Raw genomic sequence first — 24558 nt, 5'->3', positions numbered from 1 at the left:
GAGACCAGTCTACCGAAGGAATTCTGTATTGGGGGAGGGGGGTTGTGAGGAGGAAATCAAGATTTTTGCAATCCAGCCATTAACTAGGAGATTAACACAAGGTTGTCCCATATGATCCCAGTTAGAAAGGAAAAGGCCTGCTGATGACTGTCAAGTCTAAGAAAAGTCACTTTTTATTGACTCTCAGGAACATTTAAGAGACCACTTTAGTTGTCCCAAATTCCCAACTAGTAACACAAAGAATTTTAAAGTTTTAAAAACTTTAAACTTTAAAACTGGAAACTTAAAAAAAAATTTTTAAAGTTTCTTCAAACAGCCTGGCAGTAGGTAGGGAGGGAGGAGGAGGAGAGGAGAGAGAGACCAATTTACAGTGACCTACCACAGAAAATTTTCTTTTAGGAATTCTGCTTAAGAATAAAGAGGCTCGTTATTCCTAAGCACAGATGTAAGACAACCCAACTCAACTTTTCACCAAGGCTTACCGGTGCGAAAAATAAAGGTTTTCTTGAGAACTGGCTCCTGCTGATGACAGAATATACCCACGGCAGTAAGTAAGGCCCCATTCTCCTCTCACAAAGCAAATTTCAAAAGGCACAGAGCTCCTTTAGTTTACCTATTCCCCTCTTCCAGCCTTATCAGTTAGTCTCCTCACTGCCTATCCTGGGACTCTAGTGGTAAATAAGCTGTTTAGATACCAACAAATTGCAATAGTGGACTTTCCTGGCACTACTGATTTGCATGTTTACAGTAACTTTTCTTATGAAGTTCTAGGTGCTTTGCATCACTACAACGCTCCTTACATAAGAAAAAATGTGTTACTGAGTAACACTGACAGCACCAAATCTCAGATTCAAAGACTTGAAAGTGCAGAGCAGATCCTAAATGTGGCCAAGCAAATGCCTTTCTCCAGTTTAGGATAAGCTGTTAATGATTAGCTTTAAAAAAAGAAATGGAACTAATGTCAAAACGTATGGGGTTTTTTGGTGCTAACTAGCTATTTACATAGAAAAACTGAGGAGAAAATGTGAATTTATGAGATGAAGGCTGAAATTTAAAAGTCCAAGTTGAATTTAACATGCTTCTTTTACCAGTCTTCCTGTCCCCAGAGTTCCACACCCCATTCCCAGTCCCCAACTCAGCTAGAGTAGGAATTTTAAAACATAATTTTATCATTTCACTCCTTGCTTATATTCCATTCAAAGGACAAAGTCCAAATTCTAGCTAGACATACAGTATAATTCCTCATGATCTGACCTCTGCCTCCACTCTGGTGTCATCTTTCACCAGTCTTCACAACTCATACTAACTCATACTCATCCCTTAGGATGATCTTTCCAAGTGTGGACTAGGTTAGTAGAGAGGTGACAGTTAAGGGCACTGGCTCTGCGACTTTGAGTAAGGTAAGTTACATCTCTAGGCCTCAGCCTACTCACCTGTAAAATCAAGATAATAAAGTAACCATGTAGGTCTGTACTGAGAAAACGGAATACTGGTAAAGTCTTTAGCAGTCTTAATACCTAATGAGGGCTTGCAAATATTATCTATTATTTTTATTATTACATACCTGTTAGTTGAGCTCCCTATATACCCCATCACAGCACTCATCATTCCATATTATAATTGGCTATTAACTGGTCTCTAACACCTGTTTTTTGGTTTTCAATTGCTCTCCCTCCTCCATTCCCACCACCACCAACACATACCCAGCATACTTGAGAACAACTTGCTCCCATATGTAACTATGACCCACTCTGGCAAGTGATTCTTAAGGAGTTGTCACCCCTGGTTTGAGTTTTCAACTCAACCAGTGGTTCTCAACTGGGGATGATTTTGCCTCCCAGGGGACATTTGGCAATGTCTTGAGACATTTTTGGTTACTGTAATTCAGAGGAGGTACTACTGGCACCTAGTGGTTAAAAGCCAAGAATGCTGCTACACATTCTACAATGCACAGGGCAGGCCCCTAATACAAAGAATCACCTGGCCCAAAATGTCAACGGCACCAAGGTAGAGAAACCCTGAACTAAACAGTAGGTTCAGGAATTACTTTATCACCAGCATCAAAACAATGCCAGGCAAATTAGAAGCATTTCACAAATGGTGCATAAATAGAAGGAGACTATAATTCCAGCACATGCTATAACAATTTAAGCCACTACAATCTATAATCAGTATGTATAAATACATGGAAACTAGCTAATCCCTACTAGCTAATCCCTATAGGTCCTTTCTATAAAGATCAATCATAATATATTTTTCTTGTTGTTTTAACAATCAACACTTCACTTTAAAAATCCTTTCCATTTAATTTCTACTGAAATAATGCTGCCCACCAGAGGAGCACCAACTAAGATGGAAGACCAAAATGTTTAGTGTTCTTTAACTGAAAATGCCACCACCCACACACACGCACAGAGCAGCCAGAGGTAGACGCTGGCACCTTTTATATATGCTTTGAGCTACAGTTCATCAATCGTTGAAATTCAAATAAGTGCAGAGGTGGTAGGTGGCAGAGTTTCATTAAGAAATGAAAAATCTCAGTGTCAAATATCATTAATAAAGTTGACACGCTTTTCTGCTAACATATAAAGGACAAGCAAGGGCAACACACATAGCCTTGTTTCTAGCACCTTCTGTTAACTCAAAATTACAAAAAAGTCTTCTACGCTTTCAGATAAAGAATAATGGACCTGGAAGAACATGTAGACAAATACTAGAAATGTAACTGAGAATGAACTGGCAGAGTAGAAGTCAGTTACCATAAAGGATTTTTTAAATGGTTAAAGTTTGGAATCCTTCTAAAAGAGCAAAGTAATCTACAAACATTAATCAAGACTGACTTTAAAAGACGAGGTACTTAACATTTAATATTCTAATTAGTTGTTTTGGGGCATGTTTTTCCCGTAAGACACTGAACGTATCCAATTTAATCTTTTTATATCTAGCAAAACTTCAATGCCTATCATGTAGGTAGCATAACACATTTAAGGAATGAGCAAATGAAGTATCTGCAGACTTTCCCCCGTAAATGCCTGTTCTAGTAAGATGTCCTTTTATGTAGTCAATTATCCATTTTGCCTTCCGTTGTGCTTAATGTCCTAGTAAATCAAACTCAGTGGCACAACGAATGCTGTTTTCAGATCAAGCATCTCAGATAGTAGATAACATCTCAGTAACTGTTTTATTAAACCAACCACTCCTGACCACCACCAAAAAAAGATTATTATTCCGCCTCCCGCCAACTATGACTTTATCATTCCTTACCTTCCTCTGGGGCAACTGAAGCTCCTTCAGGTAGTATAGGTTGTAATTCCCCAGTTTCAGAATTATTTTCCAAATCAGTCATTTGCATTCCTTCCAGACGACCTCCTTTAACACTAGTCCTCAAAGAGGGAGAAAATAACCTGATATTTTTGTATAACTAGTCACTGATACAATAATCTAGATTTTTTTCCTGTCCAGAAACTGAGCAAACTAAGTAGGGTATAGGGCACTGGTGTTTAATACTAAATTTCAAGTTTTACTTTTAAAAGACTCACTAGAAGACTCACAATGAAAGGTTATAAAGTGAGAGATTGCATCAATGTCAATATCCTGGTTGTGATAATATATCAGCGTTTTGCAAAATGTTATAATTAGGGGAAACTGGATAAGGTACACAGGCTCTCTCTATTCTTTCTTATAATTGCATGTGAATCTACAATTATCTCAATAAGAATTCCAATTTAAAAATAAATATAAATAGAAGTCCTTAATAACATGTTCTCACCAATATGGAAAGACTTTTGAGGTATACTGAGTGAGAAAACAAGGTGCACTTTTTGTATTAAGAAAGCTATATGGTCACTTAAATATTGCTTAAATATGCAAGAAAGCTGAGAAGACAGCATATACAAAAAATTAAAAACAGCAGGAATGTGTGTGGGCAGAAGGCTGGAAAACAAAGCAGATGGGAGACAAAGATGGGGAAATTTTAACTTAATATTCTTTTTTTTAACTACCATTTTTGAACCATTTATTACTAGCATTTAAAATTTTTGCTTACACTACCTTAAATCAGGCAAGGAAAAAAAACACAAGCTGGAAAACACCACATGACCCAGGTTGGCAGTATAATTAACTGTAAAATGAGGGTTATAGCTATGAGCTTTACACATTTATACAGGATTTTACAATCTAGAAAAAAGTGCACATTCGTACATATTTAATCTTTATGACTAAAGGCAGACATAAATCTCCTTAAAAAAATATAAAAACTAGTTGCAGCTTCATCTTGAAAGGAACATGTATAAAACCAGGCTAGGAGATGGGGAGGACAAGACAATCTCCAATGATTATAACGCCCTTCCACTGCTTAAACTTGAGCTAAAACAGAAAACAAAGCCACCAGCTGTCCTATTAGATTTGGTAATTATCCAGATCTTAAAACTCTATACAATTAAGTAAACTTAAGGGATATTAATCTTTCTCTAAATTTAATTCAAAGTTCTTTTCAAAGCCTCCAAGGCAGAATTATTCCATTGTTTAAAATTAGAAATGTATTTAATATCCATATAATAGATCAGCAGATGGATATTAATGGCTCACCTAGCACATTCACAGACAATACATTCCATAATCACTGTCTTTTAAATGGATGGAAGTTTAAATGACAATGTCGACTGGATGACATGACTGGGATTTGAGTTTATGTTTCCTGGGAGAGAGATAAAGGTACTGATGACCATATATATATATCCTTTTGGGAAACTCCAACTATGTGTTTTGAGGACACTTTCATAAAAGGGAAAAAAAAGGTGAGATGAAAGCAGAAAAGCAGTTTTAAAATAAAATCGCCAGAAGTGCTTTGTTCTATACAAAATTCATGTAAAAGACCTATGGGACATAATATAGCATAGCACAAATGTCTTTGAAAAATATGGGACAGATGGAAAAAAAAGTTGACCCAAATATCTCACAAGGCAGAGGTCACCCAAGGTTATATAACATTATTATCCCAACTTCACTGAAAATGAGCTCTAATGTATTTAAACTGAACTTCTGGTACTATCTCATTCTGTTAAGAAAGAAAAAAGTAAGGTCTCTGATGCTTTAAAAGTTACATTTTAATACAACAAATAAACTGTCTGCTAAAAAATTAACAAACTAGAAATTTATTATGTTCATTACATTGTAGACCTAAAGTGCCAAACAAAACTATTAGCTATTATTCCATTACATAAACAAAAGAACTTAATTTACCCCAAGGTGACCGTTTTTCTCCTTTTTTCAATAGTAGGTAAGCCACTGAAAACTGCAACCACAACAGCATCTGAATCCAAAGCTTGACACTGCCGGTCTTCAGATTTTGGCAGAATGTCACCGATACTGCCATGTGTCAAGGCTCGGGGAGAACTGTGCCTGCTCCCAGACTGAGAGCTTCCTGGAGAGCCTACAAAAAACGAAGGGGATATTCAGAAAGAAGGCAAACAAACAAAAAGTTCTCTCTCTAGTTTCCACATTAGGAGATCTCACTATACATATATTTTTAAATTGCAGGAAAACTCAAAAACAATTTTAAAATATATCCTAGTCTTTTTGATGCCAGCTATTTAAAATTCAGGGCTCCAGAATATGGAGTCTAATGGCTGCACTTCCTTACTGACGGGTCTGTTCTGCGTGATCAAGGAACTTTCAAACTGAGTTTCAGCATTTTTGGTGCCTTTAGAGGTCTAAAGCTATACCATAAGATCAATTTCGAGTAACAGACATCTACCCACCAAAATCACATTCTGAACTCTCCAAACTTACCTTCAGACAGAGTTTGACAGTCTCCCTTTGAACGGCTATTTTCCCCAGAGTCTACTGCTCTTCGAAGTGACAGACTACCTGCTATACTGGACTGAGCTGGTTTGGGTGAATTACTCTTCTTATTTGTGGCTGTAAAGACATTTTAAAACATTTCTGATTGTGATAAAATAGCACAAAACTTATTACCTAGGCAGTCAGAGAAAGATTTAATCTTATCATCCATGAGAGGTATTCCCATCTACTGTGTCCAAAAATAAACAGAACACTCTGGTCCCAACTGGTTTATTTGGGGTTTTATGCCAAAGGTATTCCTATTTTGCTGCTTGTGGAACAGCCTCAACTTACAAAAGTAGAAAATTATCAGTGAACTCCAAAAGAAGAATCATACCAGACATGAACTCTAGTCTCAGTTTAAACTAAGTATTAACAACAGAACAATAACCACCAAAACACGAGGAAACTGTAGAACATTATTGGATTAAAAAGAAATGAACGCTGAATTAGAAACAAGCCACAATTATAATACTTCAAGATGTTTGTGGCTAAAACAGTAATTAGAGGAAAATGTATAGCCTTAAAATGAATTAATTAGGGCTCTCGTTTTCCTGCCGGGGTCCTGCACTTCCCTGGCGCTGGGGCATCTCGACCTGCCGGCTCCACTGCCCCTGGTGATCTGGCATGGGATGGGAGACAGCTGTTGTAATCCCTTAAGCATGGGCACTATTAAACAAATGGTCGAGAAGAAAATACCTGGAATTTACGTCTTATCTTTACAGATTGGGAAGATCCTGGTAGAGGATGTGGAGAACAGCTTTTTTTTGAATGTCAACTCCCAAGTAAAAATGGTGTGTCAGATTCTTGCTAAGGATCCTAAATTGCAGCAAGGCTACAATGCTATGGGATTCTCCCAGGGAGGCCAATTTCTGAGGGCAGTGGCTCAGAGATGCTCATCACCTCCTATGATCCATCTCATCTCAGTTGGGGGACAACGTCAAGGTGTTTTTGAACTCTCTCAGTGCCCAGGAGAGAGCTCTCACATCTGTGACTTGATCAGAAAAACACTGAATGCTGGAGCTTACAATAAAGCTTTACAAGAACGCCTGGTGCAAGCAGAATATTGGCACGACCCCATAAAGGAGGACATAGCAACCACAGCATCTTCTTGGCAGATATTAATCAGGAGAGAGGTGTCAATAAGTCCTACAAGAAAAACCTGATGGCCCTGAAGAAGTTTGTGGTGGTGAAATTCCTCAATGATTCCATTGTGGACCCCGTGGATTCTGAGTGGTTTGGATTTTACAGAGGTGGCCAAGCCAAGGAAACCATTCCCTTACAGGAGAGCACCCTGTACACACAGGACTGCCTGGGGCTAAAGGCAATGGACAACGCAGGACAGCTGGTGTTCCTGGCTCTCGAAGGGGACCATCTTCAACTGTCTGAAGCATGGTTTTATGCCCACATCATACCCTTCCTTGAGTGAAACCCTTGTAGTTTGCACCAGAGCTCAGGGAACCCCTCACACTTCCAAACCAGTTCCCTCCATGCCCAAGCCTGAGCTCAGATCCAGCTAGCAACTAATCCTTCTCTCGTCACCATCTAACATGCCCTGCTTGGAAAGATCCAAGATTGGAATCTTATACTTTGCCTCATCCTATCAGCATATGGTGCTGAATGCAAGTTTAATTAGCTAATAACCATGGAGATTGTTTTACAACCCTTTGATGTGGTCAATTAGGAGTTTGCTGCAGGTCAGTGGCAGAACTGTGCCCAGGTCCAGAAGAGACTGAACAAACTAAACCAATGAGATAGAGTCTAAGGCAGATGCCTTTCTCAGGAAAATCTAGCCACATCTCAAACCAAGAGGCCAGTACCCAGGCCTGAGGTATTCACGTAAATGCTTTCTCAGTTGTGCTGGTGGAGATTTGACCAGTGCTTGGAAAAGTATTGCTTGGATGATGTGTCCACATTATTTCTTGAGGCTGTCCTCCTCTCTTTGAGTGTGCTGCTTTCTGTGGTGTCTTAGCTATTATTAGACAAATTCCGGCAGCCCACCATCTTGCCTTGGTAGCACTTTTTTTTGTCTCCTCAGGTAGTGATGAATTAGTTGCTCTGTCACAAAAGGAGGGAAATAGCACCCAACGATTGCTTAAGGGAGGAAGTGTACGTATTGCTTAACTTAGACGGGGAGGGGGAGGTTTAAAGAAAAGTGTAAAATGGAAAAGGAGGAGGTAGTTGGTTCTTTCCATTCCATCCTTGATGAACCTGTCCTTTCTAAATATGACTAGTGGTCTGGATTCTAGAGTCACTCTATTGCTGGCATTAGCAAAGAATGGGAGGAAAAATGTGAAGAGATCAGGCTTTCTAACTTCCGTCTCAAAAATTTGAGATTACTGCGCACTTCAAACTGCTTCTGCTGTGTTCTGTGAAAAAAAAAAAGATTGTTTGCTCAAAAAGCTTAGGGAGTATTCCATATCCCTTTTCTCCTCTTGAAGATCAACCCACCTTAGAATATTAAGGACTCTGAGAATTCCTGTTACAGTACAGAACACTAACCTTAATCTATGGTTTCCCACACTATCTGAGCATGGACGTCTTAGCCCCCACTCCCTTATCCCATGAAAACCTAGCAACACTTTTTGGAAGACTGTTCTGCAGAATGCCAGTTTGTGGAAACGGTTAGCTATACTTGGGGGAAGCACTTTGTTACTGCTGCAAAGTTTACCCTCTGTGATTTTTCTTTCACCTCTCTCAAGACTTTTCAACTAAGAGGATGAAAGGTAAGAAGTGGGGACGTGTGAAAATAATTTTATGAAGTTGTCTAAAATAAAGAGTAGTTTCTTAAAAAAAAAAAAATTAGAAAAAACTGAAACTAAATGGCCTAACATGCATAAACTCAAGGAGATGGAAAAATGATAAAAAGAAATAAAAAGAAAGCAGAAGCGATGCATTAAAAGGTAATAAACAGGTTCAACAAGGTAGTAGGATATAAGATCAACAATCAACTGACTTTTTATACATCAGCAAAGAACAATCCGAGAATGAAATTAAGAAAACAATTCCATTTACAATAGCATCAAATAGAATAAAATACTTAGGGAAAAATTTAACAAAGAAATGTTAAGACCTGTATATTTTTGAAAGAAAATAAAGAAAAAAGGAAAAATATTCTGTGGTCATTAACTGGAAGACTTAATATTGTTAACATGGCAATATTCCCAAACTTGATCTACAATACAGATTCAACACAATCCCTATAAAAATTCCAACTGTCTTTTTTTTTTTTTTTGCAGAAATTGACAAGCTGATCCTAAAATTCACAGAAAAATGCAAAAGATCCAGAATACCCCAAAACACTCTTGTATGGAGGACTCACACTTATGATTTCACAACTTGCCATAAAACTACAGTATTCAAGATTGTGGTACTGGTGTAAAGACAGAAGTATAGACCAATGGAACAGAACTGAGAGTCCAGAAATAAACTCTTACATTTATGGTCAATTAATTTTTGACAAGGAGGCCAAGATAATTCAATGGGCAAAGAAAAAGAAAAGATGGACAATAACAAGTGTTGACAAGGATATGGAGGAACTGGAACCCTATATACTGTTGAAGAATGTGAAATGGTGCAGCTGCTTTGGAAACAGTATGGCTGTGCCTCAAAAAGTTAAACATAGTTCTCATATAATCCACCAATTCCACTCCTAAGCATATACTTCAATAAAAACATATGTCCCCACAAAAAACTGTACATGAATGTTCATAGCATCATTATTCATAATAGCCAAAAAGTGGGGAAAAAAATCCAAGTCTTCATCAACTGATGAGTAGATCAAACAAAAAGTGGTACCCACATACAATGAAGTATCATTCAGCCATAAAAAGGAATGAAATAATACATGCTACATTACAGATGGCCCTTGAACACATTATGCTAAGCCAGAGAAGCCAGATACAAAAGGCTTCATATTGTGTGATTCCATTTATATGAAAAGTCCAGAAGCAAATCCACATAGACAAAATACATTAGCAGTTACCAGGGGGATAGGGGGAAGGGGAAGATGGCGAATAACAGCTCATGGGTATGGAGTTTACGGGAAGAGTGAAAGCAGCTCTTTTGCCCCTTTCCTGTTTGCCCATTTCTGTTCCCCTCTAACCTTAAAAGAATCTAATTATAGGAATGAGATCACTAGGCAATTTAACCCAACTCTTGACTTTTGCTCTCCTGAATGCACACCATGCCTTGTTGATTCTTTTCCTAGAAAAAAAGAAGTAAGAACGAAGAATTTAGCAGTTTAAAAAAATGACTAGCTTTCTACTCCCAACAGCCCCCCTAAGCAATCCTGCTTAGGATCACTTGGGCAAGATAACATCTGAAGGGAGAGTCAGCCAATGTGCACACAGACTGGAGAATGATGCAGAACCCAACCTCCTGCCTCGATGATTCACTGAAGTTCCCCCCCACCCCCACACCCCATTTTTCCCCTTAAAAATTGTCATGGCTAAGCACGATCTTCGCAGTTGGCCTCTGGACACAAGTCTACTGTCCCCCCAGACTGTCGGCTTTTCTGACTAAAGCACCTTTCCCTTCTACTGACACTTGCCTCTCAAATTATTGGCTTTGCAGCAGCAAGCAGCCGAACCTAAGTTCGGTAACAAGAGGAGGGATGAAAATGTCCTAGACTTAGATAATGGTGACTGTCACACAATTTTGTAAATATACTAAAAACTGCTTAATTGTACATTTGGGGAAAAAAGGTGCTGTGAGAAAAAATTATGACCAATTTCTCCACTGCAAAGTATACATAAACTATTGGTTAAGGGGAAAAAATGAAGAAGAGATGCATTAACAGAAACGAAGGCAGAAATTAACATAATAAAAAGAAGACAGTAGATGAAATAAATCTAAGAACTAGGTCTTTGAAGACATGAATAAAATGGACAAGCCTCTAGCAAGTCAAATCAAGGGAAAAAATAAAACACAAATAAGCAATGATATAACTGAAAAAGTTAATATCCCATATGCAGAGGAAGTTTCTAAAATTTAAGGGAATAGAATAAATGACTTTATACCAATACATTTATCTAATAAAATTACTTTTCTAGTTAATTATGAAAACTGATTTAAGAAGCAGCAGAAATATGAGACCAATAAACACACAGAAATGAAAAAGGCTGTTAAAGTTTTATCCCTGAAAGAACCGCTAGATAGTTTTATGGATGAGTTTCATTACACTTTTAACGAGCAGATAACATGTTAAAACAATTTTACAGCATAGAAAAGGACAAAAGCTTCTGAATTTATTCTATGAGATTGGTATAAATTTGGAACTCAGATGTGTTAAGGATAGTATAATGAAACTATAGCTCAATTTTACTTATTGACTACATAGTCAAGAATCCTAAGTATTGGCTGGGACTTCCCTGGCAGTCCAGTGGTTAAGACTCCACACTTCCACTGCAGGGGGTGCAGGTTCGATCCCTGGTAGGCGGAACTAAGATCCCGTATGCCGCGCAGCCAAAAAAAAAAAAAAAAAAAAATCCTAAGTATTAGCAAACTAAAAACAGCCAGTACAGTTAACCCTTGAAAAATAGGGGATTAGAGGCGCCAACCCTCCGCGCAGTCAAAAATCCAGGTATAACTTTTAGAGTCGGCCCTCCTTATCAGTGGTTCAGCATCCAAAGACTCAGCCGACTGCAGATTTATTGAAAAAAATCTGTGGATAGGAGGACCCACACAGTTCAAACCCATGTTGTTCAAGGGTCAATGGTATATTAAAAAACCAAAACCAAGTAGAAAGACTCATTCTAGAATTTCAAGAATGGTCAGTATTAGATAAATAATATAATTCTCTGTGTTCACAAAGTAACAGGGCAAAATAATGATTATTTTGACTGACAATAAAAAAGCAGTTGATATAATTCTACACAACTTCTTGACTTAAAAACACTCTTAGTAAGTAGTGTTGACTGAAAAACATGCACACCCTAAAAGTTGAGAATTATGTTTTACTTGGCGGAGTTTCTGAGGACTTCAAGCCCGGGAGGCAGCCTCTCAGAATAGTTCTGAGGGACTGTTCCGAAGAGGCAACGGAGGAGCCAGGATATATATGGGCCTTTTCAACAAAGACCAGGTAGTTGGCACATCAAAAGATTACAGTTAGTTACAAAATATCAAAAAAACAAAAAATCCCACAGATATCTCAAGTTAATGAATTAGCACTTTTCTACATATGGGAAGATGCAAGAGTCTGGGCTCACTGAAATCATTCCTTTCTTTCTCATCCTGAATTCCCTCAGGACTCTTTCCCCTTCTGAATTCCCTCAGGACTCTTTCCCCTTCTGAATTCCCTCAGGACTCTTTCCCCTTCTGAATTCCCTCAGGACTCTTTCCCCTTCTGAATTCCCTCAGGACTCTTTCCCCTTCTGAATTCCCTCAGGACTCTTTCCCCTTCTGAATTCCCTCAGGACTCTTTCCCCTTCTGAATTCCCTCAGGACTCTTTCCCCTTCTGAATTTCCTCAGGCAGCTGCAACATCCTTTGTTTACTGATATGGCACGCAACATTATTTCATTCACAGTAGGAAAAGAGGTAGTTTGGTGTAATGGTGAAAGCCACAGGCTTTAAGGTTCAAGTTCTTAGCTCTGCAATTACCACTGTGAAACTCTAGGACCCTTTAATGCCCTGTGCCTCAGTTTCCTTATCTGTAAATTGGGGATAAAAATAACTTGCCTCAGAGAACTCTGACACCAATAAGATAATGCTGAATTACTTCATTTACTACTTTTAGGTAGGTAAATTCTAAATTAGCAAATTCTGGATCAAAAAAGATTTCAGGTTCCAAGGATCTGTTGTAACCAACGTCAATGGAAAATTCTTTCTTTGAGATTGCCTTGATTCTAGTATACTGTTTAATCTACTTGGCCCCTCTGTGTCATACTTTTTAAATTCTTTTACTAAATCTGGGCAGACATAACTGTAGCACTCCTTTACTTCCATAGCTGTTTCCGGGGATTGCCCTAAGGAATTCCTACTTCTTGGCCTCTCAGCAGTTGCTGAATGAAATACAGTACAGCTCACCTTGTGACTGGAATGTGCTTACCTCAGCTGCCAATCACATGTCCTGTAACCACAGAAAGGACAGGAGTGACAGCATCTTAATACCAGTCACTATCAGTTTTCCTACATGTCTTGTTGCTCAGGATGCTGTTAATGCAAGCACAGCCTGCATGGCTATGTACAAGCCTGGAATATTGAAGTACTCAAACCATATTTCAGTAGTATATTCTATTTTCAGGAGCATTTAGTGGAGATTTAATCAAAAGAAAGTAATGACATTCAGGTTGTGCTTTAAGTATTGAGAGAACATTTGCTCTATAAATCTTTCCATTAGGCGACAGCCTTAAACTATACCATGATGGACTGGTCACTTCACGGTACCTGTGGCTTTTTCTATTACTTCATTCTTTTTCACCTCTAATTTTGTTTATTTGGCCTCTCTTTTTTTCTTAGTGAGTCTGGCTGAAGGTTTATCAATTTTGTTTATATTTTCAAAAAAACCAGCTCTTAGGTTCATTGATCTTTTCTATAGTGGTTTTATTTTTTGGTCTCTATTTATTTCTGCTCTGATGTTTATTATTTCCTTCCTTCTGTAAACTTAGGGCTTTTTCTAGGTCTATCAGATGGAAAGTTACGTTGTTTATTTGAGATTTATCTTGTTTCTTGTGGTAGGCCTGTATCACTATAAACTTTCCTCTTAGAAGTGCTTTTGCTGTGTCCTATAGATTTTAGAACGTTGCATTTCTATTTTCATTCATCTCAAGGTATTTTTTGATTTCGTCTTTCATTTCTTTGTCGATTCACTCTTTTCTTAGTAAGATGTTGTTAGTCTCTACATGTCTGTGTTTTTTCCATTTTTCTTCCTGTAATTGATTTCTAGTTTCATACTGTTGTGGTTGGAAAAGTTGTTTAATATAAATAATTTCAATTTTCTAAATTTATTGAGACTTGTTTTGTGGCCTAACATGTTATTTATCCTGGAAAATTCCATGTGCACTTGAAAAGAATGTGTATTCTGCTGGGGTTTTTCGTTTGTTTATTTGACAGAATGTTCTACAGATATCTATTAAGACCATCTGGTGTAATGTGTCATTTAAGGCCACTGTTTCCTTATTAATATTCTGTTTGGTTGATCTGTCTACTGATGTAAGTGGTATATTCAAGTATCCTACTATTATTGTATTACTGTCAATTTCTCCCTTTATGTCTGTTAATATTTGCTTTATATATTTAGTTGCTCCTATATTAAATGCACATATATTTATGAATGCTAAAAAAATAAAAATAAAAAAAATAACTTGCCTCTTCGAATTGTTGTTGGGATTAAGTGAGTTAATACATGTGACTCAGAATAGTTAGAATGATACCTGGTACATAATAAACACTTAGTAAATGTTAACCATTATAGTAAATGTTAACCATTATTGTTGTTAGGAATAGAAGGATATATTTTTCAACTTGACAAAAACTACCTTTTGAAACATATAGCAAAATTTGAACTTAATGAGATTAAAAACTAAAGGAATTCCCAAATAGAGTTGAAAACATTACGAAAATTCTATTATTGCTATTAGTTAACATTGTTCTGAGGTCCCAGCCCAGACAATGCAATGTGAAAAGTAAATATGCAGGAAAGGAGTGGATAAACTATGACTATTTCCTGATGATATGATTGTCTACATAGAAAATTCAATATAACTGACTAAAAAACTTAACAATTTAAAAAGTTCACTAAGTGGGTTGAATACATATTAAAACCAATAGTCTTCCTATATGTCAGTAACTAATAATTAGAAAATATTATGGGGGGAAAAAAGAGATCCCATCACAACAGCAACCTAAATCATAATATACCTAGAAATTAATAACAAGACACATGCAGAACTTATATGAAGAAAACTAAAACTCTGAAGAAGTATATGTCCATAACAGACAACTTGAATAAATGGAAACACCACATTCCTAAATTTGAAAGTTTTAGTACTGAAAAGATGTCAATTCCTCAAATTAAATGTTAATTAATGCATTAAATGTAACACAATTCCAGTCAAAATTAATTTCTGGAAGAGTAAACATGTAAGAGCCATCAAAGACATTTTGAAAACAAAAATAAAATGAAGCCTACAATAGCCAAGACATGGAAGCAACCTAAATGTCCATCAACAGAGGAATGGATAAAGAAGATGTGGTACATATATACAGTCAAATATTACTCAGCCATAAAAAAGAACAAAATAATGTCATTTGCAGCAACATGGATGGACCTAGAGATTCTCATGCTGAATGAAGTAAGTCAGACAGAGAAAGACAAATATCGTATGATGTCACTTATATGTGGAATCTAAAAAATAGGCTACAAATGAACTTATCTACAAAACCGAAATAGAGTTACAGATGCAGAAAATAAACTTATGGTTACTGGCTAGTGGGGCTGGATAAATTGGAAGACTGGGATTGAGACATACACACTACTACATATAAAATAAATAACTAACAAGTACCTACTGTATAGTACAGGGAACTCTACTCAATACTCTGTAATGTCCTATCTGGGAAAAGAATCTAAAAAAGAGTGGATTATATGTATTTGTATAACAGATTCACTTTGCTGTACAGCAGAAACACAATATTGTAAATTACCCCAATAAAATTTTTTTAAAAAGAAGGCAAACATATCACAGTATTACAACTATAAAACTACAATGGTTAAAAAAGAGTGTGGGTCTGGTAGACAACACAACAAATATCTGGTTGAACAAAATCAAATTGCTGTTTTTATATGTTAAAAAAAAGTCTCATGGGACTTCCCTGGTGGTCCAGTGGTTAAGAATCCGCCTTCCAATGCAAGGACACGGGTTCGATACCTGGTCGGGGAACTAGGATCCCACATGCTGAGGGGCAACTAAGCCCGCGTGCACAACTACAGAGCACATGCACTCTGGAGCCCGTGCGCCACAACTATAGAGAAGCCCGCAACAAAGAGCCCGTGTGCCGCAACGAAAGATCCTGCACGCCGCAACTAAGACCCGACACAGCCAAAAATAAATAAATAAATATTAAAAAGAAAGAAAGAAAGAAAGAAAGAAAATGGCTTCTTGGGAATTCCCTGGCAGTCCAGTGGTTAGGACTCTGTGTTTCCATTGCAGGGGGCACAGGTTCGATCCCTGGTCGGGGAACTAAAATCCTGCAAGCCGAGTGGTGTGGCCAGAAACAAACAAACAAAAAGTCTCATATTGGCAATTTCACCTGGTTCAACCTCTATGAATGAATTTAAAAACAGAACTATGTAAATACGGCAATTTGGTCTATAATATGAAGGATGAGTTCCATATTGTTGAACAGAGTAGATTCTTCAAAAAACATGTTTCGTTTGGGTGGGTGGGTTGGGCAGGGGGTTGGATCACTGAACTTACCTCACACACCATCATGTAAAAAACAAATTATATATGGAATAATGACCTAAATGTAAAAAAGTTAAAAAACAAAAATAGAACCAAGAAAATAAGTGTTGTTTTTATAAACTTGGAGTTGAAAAGGCCTTCCAAATAAAAACATTAAATCCCCAAACCATGAATACTATTAATAGATCTTGAAATTTAAAAATTTAAAACTTCACATTTAGCAGAAAACAAAAACAAGTGACAACAGGGGAAGTATCTGCAGAAATATGTAACAAAAACTTTTTGCAAAAGTCCATCCAAAAAGCATTATTTCTTTTGGTTTTAAATTTTCATTTCCTTGACAACTAGATATGGTTGAGTATCTTTTCATACATTTACTGCCTTTTTGTAGTTCTACTTATGTTAACAACCTAATCATAACCTTTACTCATTTTTCTATTATATTGTCATCTTTATTTAAGAGAGTCCTATGTATCTGGCAATTATCCCCTTTCCTATTCATCTCTACTGTATTATTGCCATCAGTACCAAGCATTAATATATCCCATTTTAATAAACACACATATGGAGAGCCCAGAAATAAATCCTCATATACATGGTCAACCCAAGTAGCCATCAAAAGATGAATGGGTAAACAAATGAGTATATACACACACAGTGGAATATTACGCAGCCATAAAAAGGACGAGAATATCAGCATCCCATAAGATATTCCTTGTGTCTGTTCAAGAAATATTTATTCTTGAACAGATATTTGCACTGAATGGTACGACATGGATGAACCCTGAGAAGCTTATGCTAAGTGAAATAAGGGGCAACCAGAAAAGGGCAAATACTCTATGTTTTCACTTATATGAGGTACCCAGAGTAATCAAATTCATACAGACAGAAAGCCAAATGGTTGCTGCCAGGAGATGGGGGGAGGAAGAAGGGAGAGCTACCATTTAATAGGTATAGAGATTCAGTTTTGCAAGATAAAAAAAAGTTCTGTGGGTGGATGGTGGTGTTGCTGGCACAACAACGTGCATGTACTTAATGCCATTGATAGGTACACTTAAAAAGGTGAAGATGGTAAATTTTGTTTAACAAAATGTGGTAAAATTTACCATGATTTAAAAAAAAAATTTTTTTAATTAAACACAATTAGCATATGAACCAGCAATCCCACTCTAGGTATATACCCCAAAAAATTGAAAGCAGAGACTTGAACAGATATTTGCACACATGTGTTCACAGCTGCATTATTCATGACAGCCAAAAAGTGGAAACAACCCAAATGTCCATCAACAGATGAATGGATAAACATAATGTAGTATATACATACATACAAGGGAATATTACTTGGCCTGAAAAAGAAATGAATTTCTGACACTTGATACAATATGGATGAACCCTGAAGAAATTATGCTAAAGTGAAATAAGTCAGACACAAAAAGACAAATATTGTATGATTCCACTTATATGAGATATCTAGAATAGTCAAGTTTATAGAAACAGAAAGTATAACAGTAGTTACCAGAGGGTAGGGGAAAGGGGGAATGCCCAGTTACTGTTCAAAGGATATAGAATTTCAGTTTGGGATGATGAAAAAGTTCTGGAGGTGAATAGTGATGATGGTTGCACAACAGTGTGAATGTACTTAATGCCACTGAATTGTACAGTTAAAAATAGTTAAAATGGTAAATTTTATGTTATGTATATTTACCACCAAAAAAATCCAGGTAAGAAAAGCATACATGTTTAAGAAAATGAAAGAAAACAACACACAGATAACAAACTCTTTCCTGACTCCACAACCCCTCCAGGGACCACCCAATTTATTGTGACAGTTCTTGAAGGAGCTGCGCAGACATGCTCTGCTTTCTCACCTCATTCACTTCTGCTATACTCCTCCATGGAAATGGTTCTTAAAAGGGTCACCCACCCTTCATTTTGACACCTCTCAATGATACAACCACTCCACTGTTTTGAGATGCATTTAAAAATTTTTTTTGAGATTTCATTTCTTCTAGTTTTTCTCTGCCCTTAATGATTGCTCTTTTCAATTTCCTTTGCTGGCTTCCCCTTCATTACCAGGCCTTTAAATATTTAAGTGCCCAGAACCAAAATTTCTCCATTTAAATTCCCTTCATACTTGATCCCTGGCTTTAAACAACATCTGATACTGTTGACTTCCAACTGTTTATATCCAGCTTTAACCCCATATCCTTCAGACTTATGTAGCACTCAACTGCCTATGAGATATTTACTAGAGTATCTAGCAGACATCTCAAACCTAATATGTTTAAAAAAGAATTCCCGACTTCCTGCCCCTATGGCACAACAATCCCCACACCTGCTTCTTCCGGATTTGATTTGTGTCTCAATTAATGACACCACCCGTCACTACGTTGCTCAGACCAAACACTGAAACATCATTCTTAGTTTTTTTCTTTCCCTAAAACCATTCTTACCAGGTTTGTGGGAAAGAACTGAGCCCTCCCGGTCTAAAATATCTATTGTATGTAATAGATTAACTTCTGTCCTATGTATCTAGAATAGTACTAGTTATATACCATCCTTGGGAGAATTAAGAAAGGCTGGAAGACTATGAGCAAGTCCACCTACCCAGTGTAGTAACTCCAGAATAAGTCACCGTATTTCACACAAGCTATTGTTACACGCTGTTTACTGGTCTCACAACTCCCACTCTCAACCCTTTTCATACCCTTCTCCACACAACAAAGAAAGTAATCTCTGTAAAAAGGTATATCAGATCATAAACACCCCCCTGATTTTTATTCTCTAGAGACTTTCTCCTAAAATCAGAATAAAACTCAAACTCCTTATTGAGGTCTTATAAGACCCTACCTGATCTAGATCCTGCCTACCACTCTGACTTATTTCCTGCCACTCTCGCCTCTGCTTAGTTCACCATGTTCAGCCAAAATGGTCTTCCTTTGAGCCTTCAAACATGCAGAGCAAATCCTTTATATGGGACTTTGCATTTTCCATTCTGTTTACCCTGAAGAATGCTTCCCCCAGATCTCTGCATGGCTGCCACCTTCTCAACCTTCAGATATCAGTTCAACTGTTGCCTCCTGAGAGACTTTCTGACTACCCTAACGAAAATAGCACACACCTCACTTGCTTTGCCCATCTCACTCCTCTGTTGTTTCCTTCACGTACTTTTTACCAACTGAAATTATCTTTACTTGTCTACACATTTTAATGTCCAATTCCTATCACATGAATACATGAATGCAAGATCCACGAGGTTAAGGACTTTCTCTTGTTTGTTGACCCATATAGAATAAGCAACCAAGAAATGTTAGCTCTATTACACAGTAGAAAATATACAGAGTCAGTTATGGATGGGAGAAAAGGCTGTTTGCATTTGTAGTCTTAATTCATTGTGAGGGAGATGTTTGAATATTATTATTCTGAAAATAACCTGTCCTCTAGCTTCCCAAATGACACATGGAGAAATAAAACTAATAGGATCTTTTTCACTTACAGTTTCGTATGTAACAACTGGCAACTGATGACTTTGCCAAGAGCTCCATTCCCAAATCCTGTAATCTGCTAGAGTGTTCGGTTCCACATGCAGCCAGAGCTGCCTGGTCAGCAGAAAGAAGGCTTGCCGGCATGTCTCCAGAAGCAGCATTGCTGCTTTTTATTTCTGGAAGTGTATTCTTTACATCAGTTTTCATACATCGAACTTCAGCTATTTGAGTTTTGAGTCTTTTTAGCATCTTTAAATCAGAGGGAACTCGCCACATTGCCTGCTGTTTCCTTTGGTCTTTATCTTTTCGAGAATATGATGCTTCAGAGAGAAAGTGACAAGTCATGTTAATACAGACTTTAACATTCATGAAACCATTCTATACTGTGACTATAAGCAAATTTGAGGTATAAATAACTTAAGGTGCTTTAGGTGGTATCAACATAAAAGCATGCATTAAATCCCATTAATGAAAATAAAGATAGACACAAGTATCCTAACTCTATTCACACCTACAAAGTTAAAATCTGGGTCACATTATAATCACTCAAATCTGAATTATGTATTTATTTCTAAAAGTTTTAAAAGCTACCCTACTGCCTGGGCTTTCTCCTTTATACTTTTCCACTTTTCTCAAATTTTCTATACTGAGCTTTTATTATGTTCACAATAAAACAAACAAACAAAACAGAAAAAACATAAACCTAGAAGCCACTTAGTCTAATATGCTATACATAGTATATAAAAAAAAATATTCTAACTGAATTTTAAAAATTGATTTACTGGGGCTTCCCTGGTGGCGCAGTGGTTGAGAGTCTGCCTGCTAATGCAGGGGACACGGGTTCGAGCCCTGGTCTGGGAAGATCCCACATGCCACGGAGCAACTGGGCCCGTGAGCCACAATTGCTGAGCCTGCGCGTCTGGAGCTTGTGCTCCGCAGCGAGAGAGGCCACGATGGTGAGAGGCCCGCGCACCGCAATGAAGAGTGGTCCCCACTTGCCGCAACTAGAGCAAGCCCTCGCACAGAAACGAAGACTCAACACAGTCATAAATAAAAATAAATAAATAAATAAAAGAACGTGAATTTCTTTAAAAAAAAAAAATTGATTTACTGAACTATCATCCAGTGTAGATAAAGCTATTAAGTGCCATGGAATATCATAAAAAACTAGTTCCTTGTCACTCACTGAGTCTTTGCAGCCACTAAACTAACAATGCTTTCTCTCTTCCAAGAGAAAGTAGTTAAAGTTGTTTTTAATTTCTTTTCGCCCACCCAAATATTAAGAAGAGAGGAATGAGCAAGGAAAACACACACTTTGTATGCAGGAAGAGTAAATGAGGTAGATGTTTTGGAAATCAAAGAACATTATGACTGACTCAAAGCAAAAAGAAACGAAGTTCCCTACCCAAAAAAATAACACCCCCCCCCAACAAACAGGGGACCAACAGGTACCCTAAGTAGACAAAAGAACAATTCGGAATGAGAGCTGAACGTGCTTACACACTGTAACAATCTACTGCCACATAACAGGGCAAAGGTAGCATCGTAGTGTGTCCAACAGCTATCCCCCCGCTTCTACCATGTGAAAAGAACCCAGATTGTGTTCAGGTATTAGGTGGGCAGCAGTGCGCTCTGGACAGTTAGGTCCATCCTTTGTTCAGCCCCAGAGGACATGAGTCTAGGACTGGTCTAAGCTCATTCCTCTTTGAGCATTTAGGGTGGGCACATGACTCAGAGTTTCAGCCAAAAGCTGGGGGGAGGGGAGGCAGAGATTTTCTATCCTGATAGGGAGATTTTATTATGTTGGGTGATACAGATAATAAGTAGAGGAGCTTGAATTCAAACGAAGGAGTCTACCTCCAAAGTCAGTGATCTTAATATTAATAACTTTGCTCTCCAGCATCACGGAATAAGTCTCTTTTCCATCCAGTCTTTTCTTTCCTGCTAGTGACACATTCTTGTGAATAAATGATGTATGAAGCTGTGGCAGTCATCTTATTGCCATGACAGAAGAGGCAAGAGAACTGCAGGAAGACCATCCCTTGTCCTGCCTTTAAATACCTGATGAACCTGGAATCACTTACCTCCAGACTTAATATGCATAATAAAGTGCCTTTATTATTTATTAGTTAAGCCACGATTAGCAGCATTTTGTTACTTGCAGTTGAAAGCAAGAATAAGAGAGAGGTTTTCGAAATCCAGGATTTGGTCGCAGATCTACCATTTAGTTGCTGTAACTTTCTTAAGTCCTCCAACTTCTGAGTCCACTTATTTATTTGTAAAATGAAGACAATAATATACATGTAACGGGACTGTTGTGAAGCTCAGAAGATTCAATGTCTGTGAAAACACTCCGTAGCACACTCCCATTCAACCCATTGTCCACCAAGATGTCAGGGCAGTTTTCTAAAACCTAAATCAGATGTTACTTTCCCGCTTAGATTCACTGAGGAAAGCACCAGCATGGCACACAAGGCCCTACATTATCTGATTCCACCTTCACTCTCAGTGGCTTTATCTTCTGCCTCTATCCCAAACATATCCAATCTTTTGGAACTGTTTGCATCTCTAACATACCAGCCATGTTCTATCTCGCTTTCATCCTTTTCACACGTCCTCTTTCCTTTGCTCTACTAACCCAAACTCATCAGGTATAATCTGAAATGTCTCCTTCTTCAGGCACCTAAACCACCAACTGCTCCCCTTCTTTCAAATCAATTCTCACCTAATTTTGTAGAGCACAGGGAGTCCACTTCTACTGCAGCACTTACACATTACAGTAAGGAAGACAAACATGTAGAATGTGAACAACTTAAGGGCTGAGATTACATCTTAGTGATCTTTATATTCCAGGCCGAGCAGCCTATGGCACAAAATACTCAAAACGTTTTGCTAAATAAAATCTTTGTGGCTCCCATCTCCCACCCCACATCTACCTGGACTTAAATATGAAAACCTGTATTAAACCACATGGTTCAGTTTATTATTACTAGAAACTGACAAGAATTTTTAAAAGTAGGAAGCCCAAATGGGAAAATACAAAACAGACTTAAACAAACCTCCATCATCTGAAAAATCAGTTAATAAACAATTACTGAGTTTGTTTCAAACGCTAAGCACTGTGCTAGGCAGGGGATATAACAGTGTACAAGACGAACACCCAGTCTTTGCCCTCACAAAGCTCTCAATCCACTTCAGTACTGTGTGGTTAAGTGCTAAGACAGGAGATGGTAAGGTGCTGTGGAACTTCACCAAAGGAACCTGACAACTTAAGGATACTTACTGCACTGATGATGAGAAGCCTTCCTGAATTTGCCAAGTTATAAGGTTAATAGAACTGAGAGTCTCATCTATAACACTTCTTTCATATCATTCAGTTGTACCTTTCAAGAAAGACAATTCTCTACAGCTTCTCCTCCAGACTTCAGTATCTGTCAATGCTGTCATCCTTCTCCTGGTCACCTAAGCCACTTCAGAGTCCTCTTTACCATGTTACAATTAGTTGCCAAGTCCCATAAACTCTACCTTTACAAGCATAACTGTTTGCTATAAGTAAAATCTTAATTATACATTGCCTAGGTTAATCTGTTCCCTAGAGGTTAAGTAGAACTTTTATAATGTCAAAAGATTCTGAAGACCTTATCCCAGCTCCACATATTTTTAAGCATATAATGATTGAGAAAATACACAGAAATGTAGGAATTTGTCCTCTCATACTAGGAACCACAAATAAACTTCTACAACTGTACCCTGATTAGATTTTCATGTCTGATAGCTTTCTCAGCCCTGCAAGCTTTCCAAAATACAGTTTGAATCAAACTATTCCTAAACTGAAACAATGGCTCCCCACTGCCCACTATGAATACATTCCTCGGGCAAGCATGAAAGGCCTTCCACAGAACAGATCCAACTTGACTTTCCACTTCTATTTACCACTACATGTACCTTAAAACCTAGTTCGGCTACATCATCTGTTGTTCAAACCCTGATGCCCCTTACGATGTTCTCTTTATGGCACAGTGGTTAAGAACAAAAACCTGCAGTGAGTCTGATACTGATAGGTGTTCACTCAATATGTGTTCAAAGAAACAAAAGGATAATAAAGGAAAACTATGAACAACTCTATGCCAACAAATTTGATAATCTAGATGTAATGGACCAATTCCTTGAAAGGCAATCTGCCAAAGCTCACACAAGAAGAAATAGACAATATGAATAGGCCTGCATCTATTAAAGAAATTTAATCAGTAACTGATACCTTTCCAAAACAGAAAGCATCTGGCCCCAGATGGGTCCACTGGTGAATTCTACCAAACATTTAAAGAAGAAATTATATAAAGTCTCTACAATCTCTGCAAGAAGCAGAGGGAACACTTCCTTACTCAATCTATGAGGTCAGCATTACTCTAATACCAAAACCAGACAAAGACATTACAAGAAAACTACAGACCAGTATCTCTGATGAACACAGATGCCAAAAACCCTCAACAAAATATTAGCAAACTGAATTCAACAACATATTTAAAAAATCATACACCACAACCAAGTGGGATTTATCCCAGGTATGCAAGGCTGGTTCAACATTTGAAAATCAATTAACGTAATCCATCACATCATATCAACAGATGCAAAAAAAAGCATTTGACAAAATCCAACAACCCTTCACGATAAAACCTCAGAATAAAGGGGAACTTCCTTAACTTGATAAAGAATATCTATGGAAAACCTACAGGGCTTCCCTGGTGGTGCAGTGGTTAAGAATCTGCCTGCCAATGCAGGGGACACGGGTTCGATCTCTGGTCTGGGAAGATCCCACATGCTGCG

The 24558-nt window shown here is 37.7% G+C and overlaps 1 protein-coding gene and 2 pseudogenes across 4 annotated transcripts in view; 1 reads left to right on the top strand and 2 right to left on the bottom strand.

Annotated features, from left to right (window-relative positions):
* Positions 1 to 24558, bottom strand: part of TRIM37 (tripartite motif containing 37) — a 121162-nt gene that overhangs the window by 7553 nt on the left and 89051 nt on the right. For 3 of the 4 annotated variants that reach the window (XM_057535976.1, XM_057535973.1, XM_057535975.1), the window contains 4 exons: positions 19746 to 20054; positions 5791 to 5919; positions 5242 to 5431; positions 3265 to 3383 (listed from right to left, as the gene is read on the bottom strand). In XM_057535976.1, coding sequence (XP_057391959.1) covers positions 3265 to 3383; positions 5242 to 5431; positions 5791 to 5919; positions 19746 to 20054 — 747 coding nt within the window. The remainder of the gene's footprint in view (positions 1 to 3264; positions 3384 to 5241; positions 5432 to 5790; positions 5920 to 19745; positions 20055 to 24558) is intronic. The other variant, XM_057535974.1, reaches the window with a different exon arrangement.
* LOC114238847 (palmitoyl-protein thioesterase 1-like) lies at positions 6489 to 7467 on the top strand (annotated as a pseudogene).
* LOC103012452 (actin-related protein 3-like) lies at positions 12523 to 13179 on the bottom strand (annotated as a pseudogene).

This window comes from Balaenoptera acutorostrata, chromosome 20 (assembly GCF_949987535.1).
Source record: "Balaenoptera acutorostrata chromosome 20, mBalAcu1.1, whole genome shotgun sequence".
NCBI classification, from domain to species: Eukaryota; Metazoa; Chordata; class Mammalia; order Artiodactyla; family Balaenopteridae; genus Balaenoptera; species Balaenoptera acutorostrata.
This window is presented reverse-complemented; position numbering and strand designations above follow the sequence as displayed.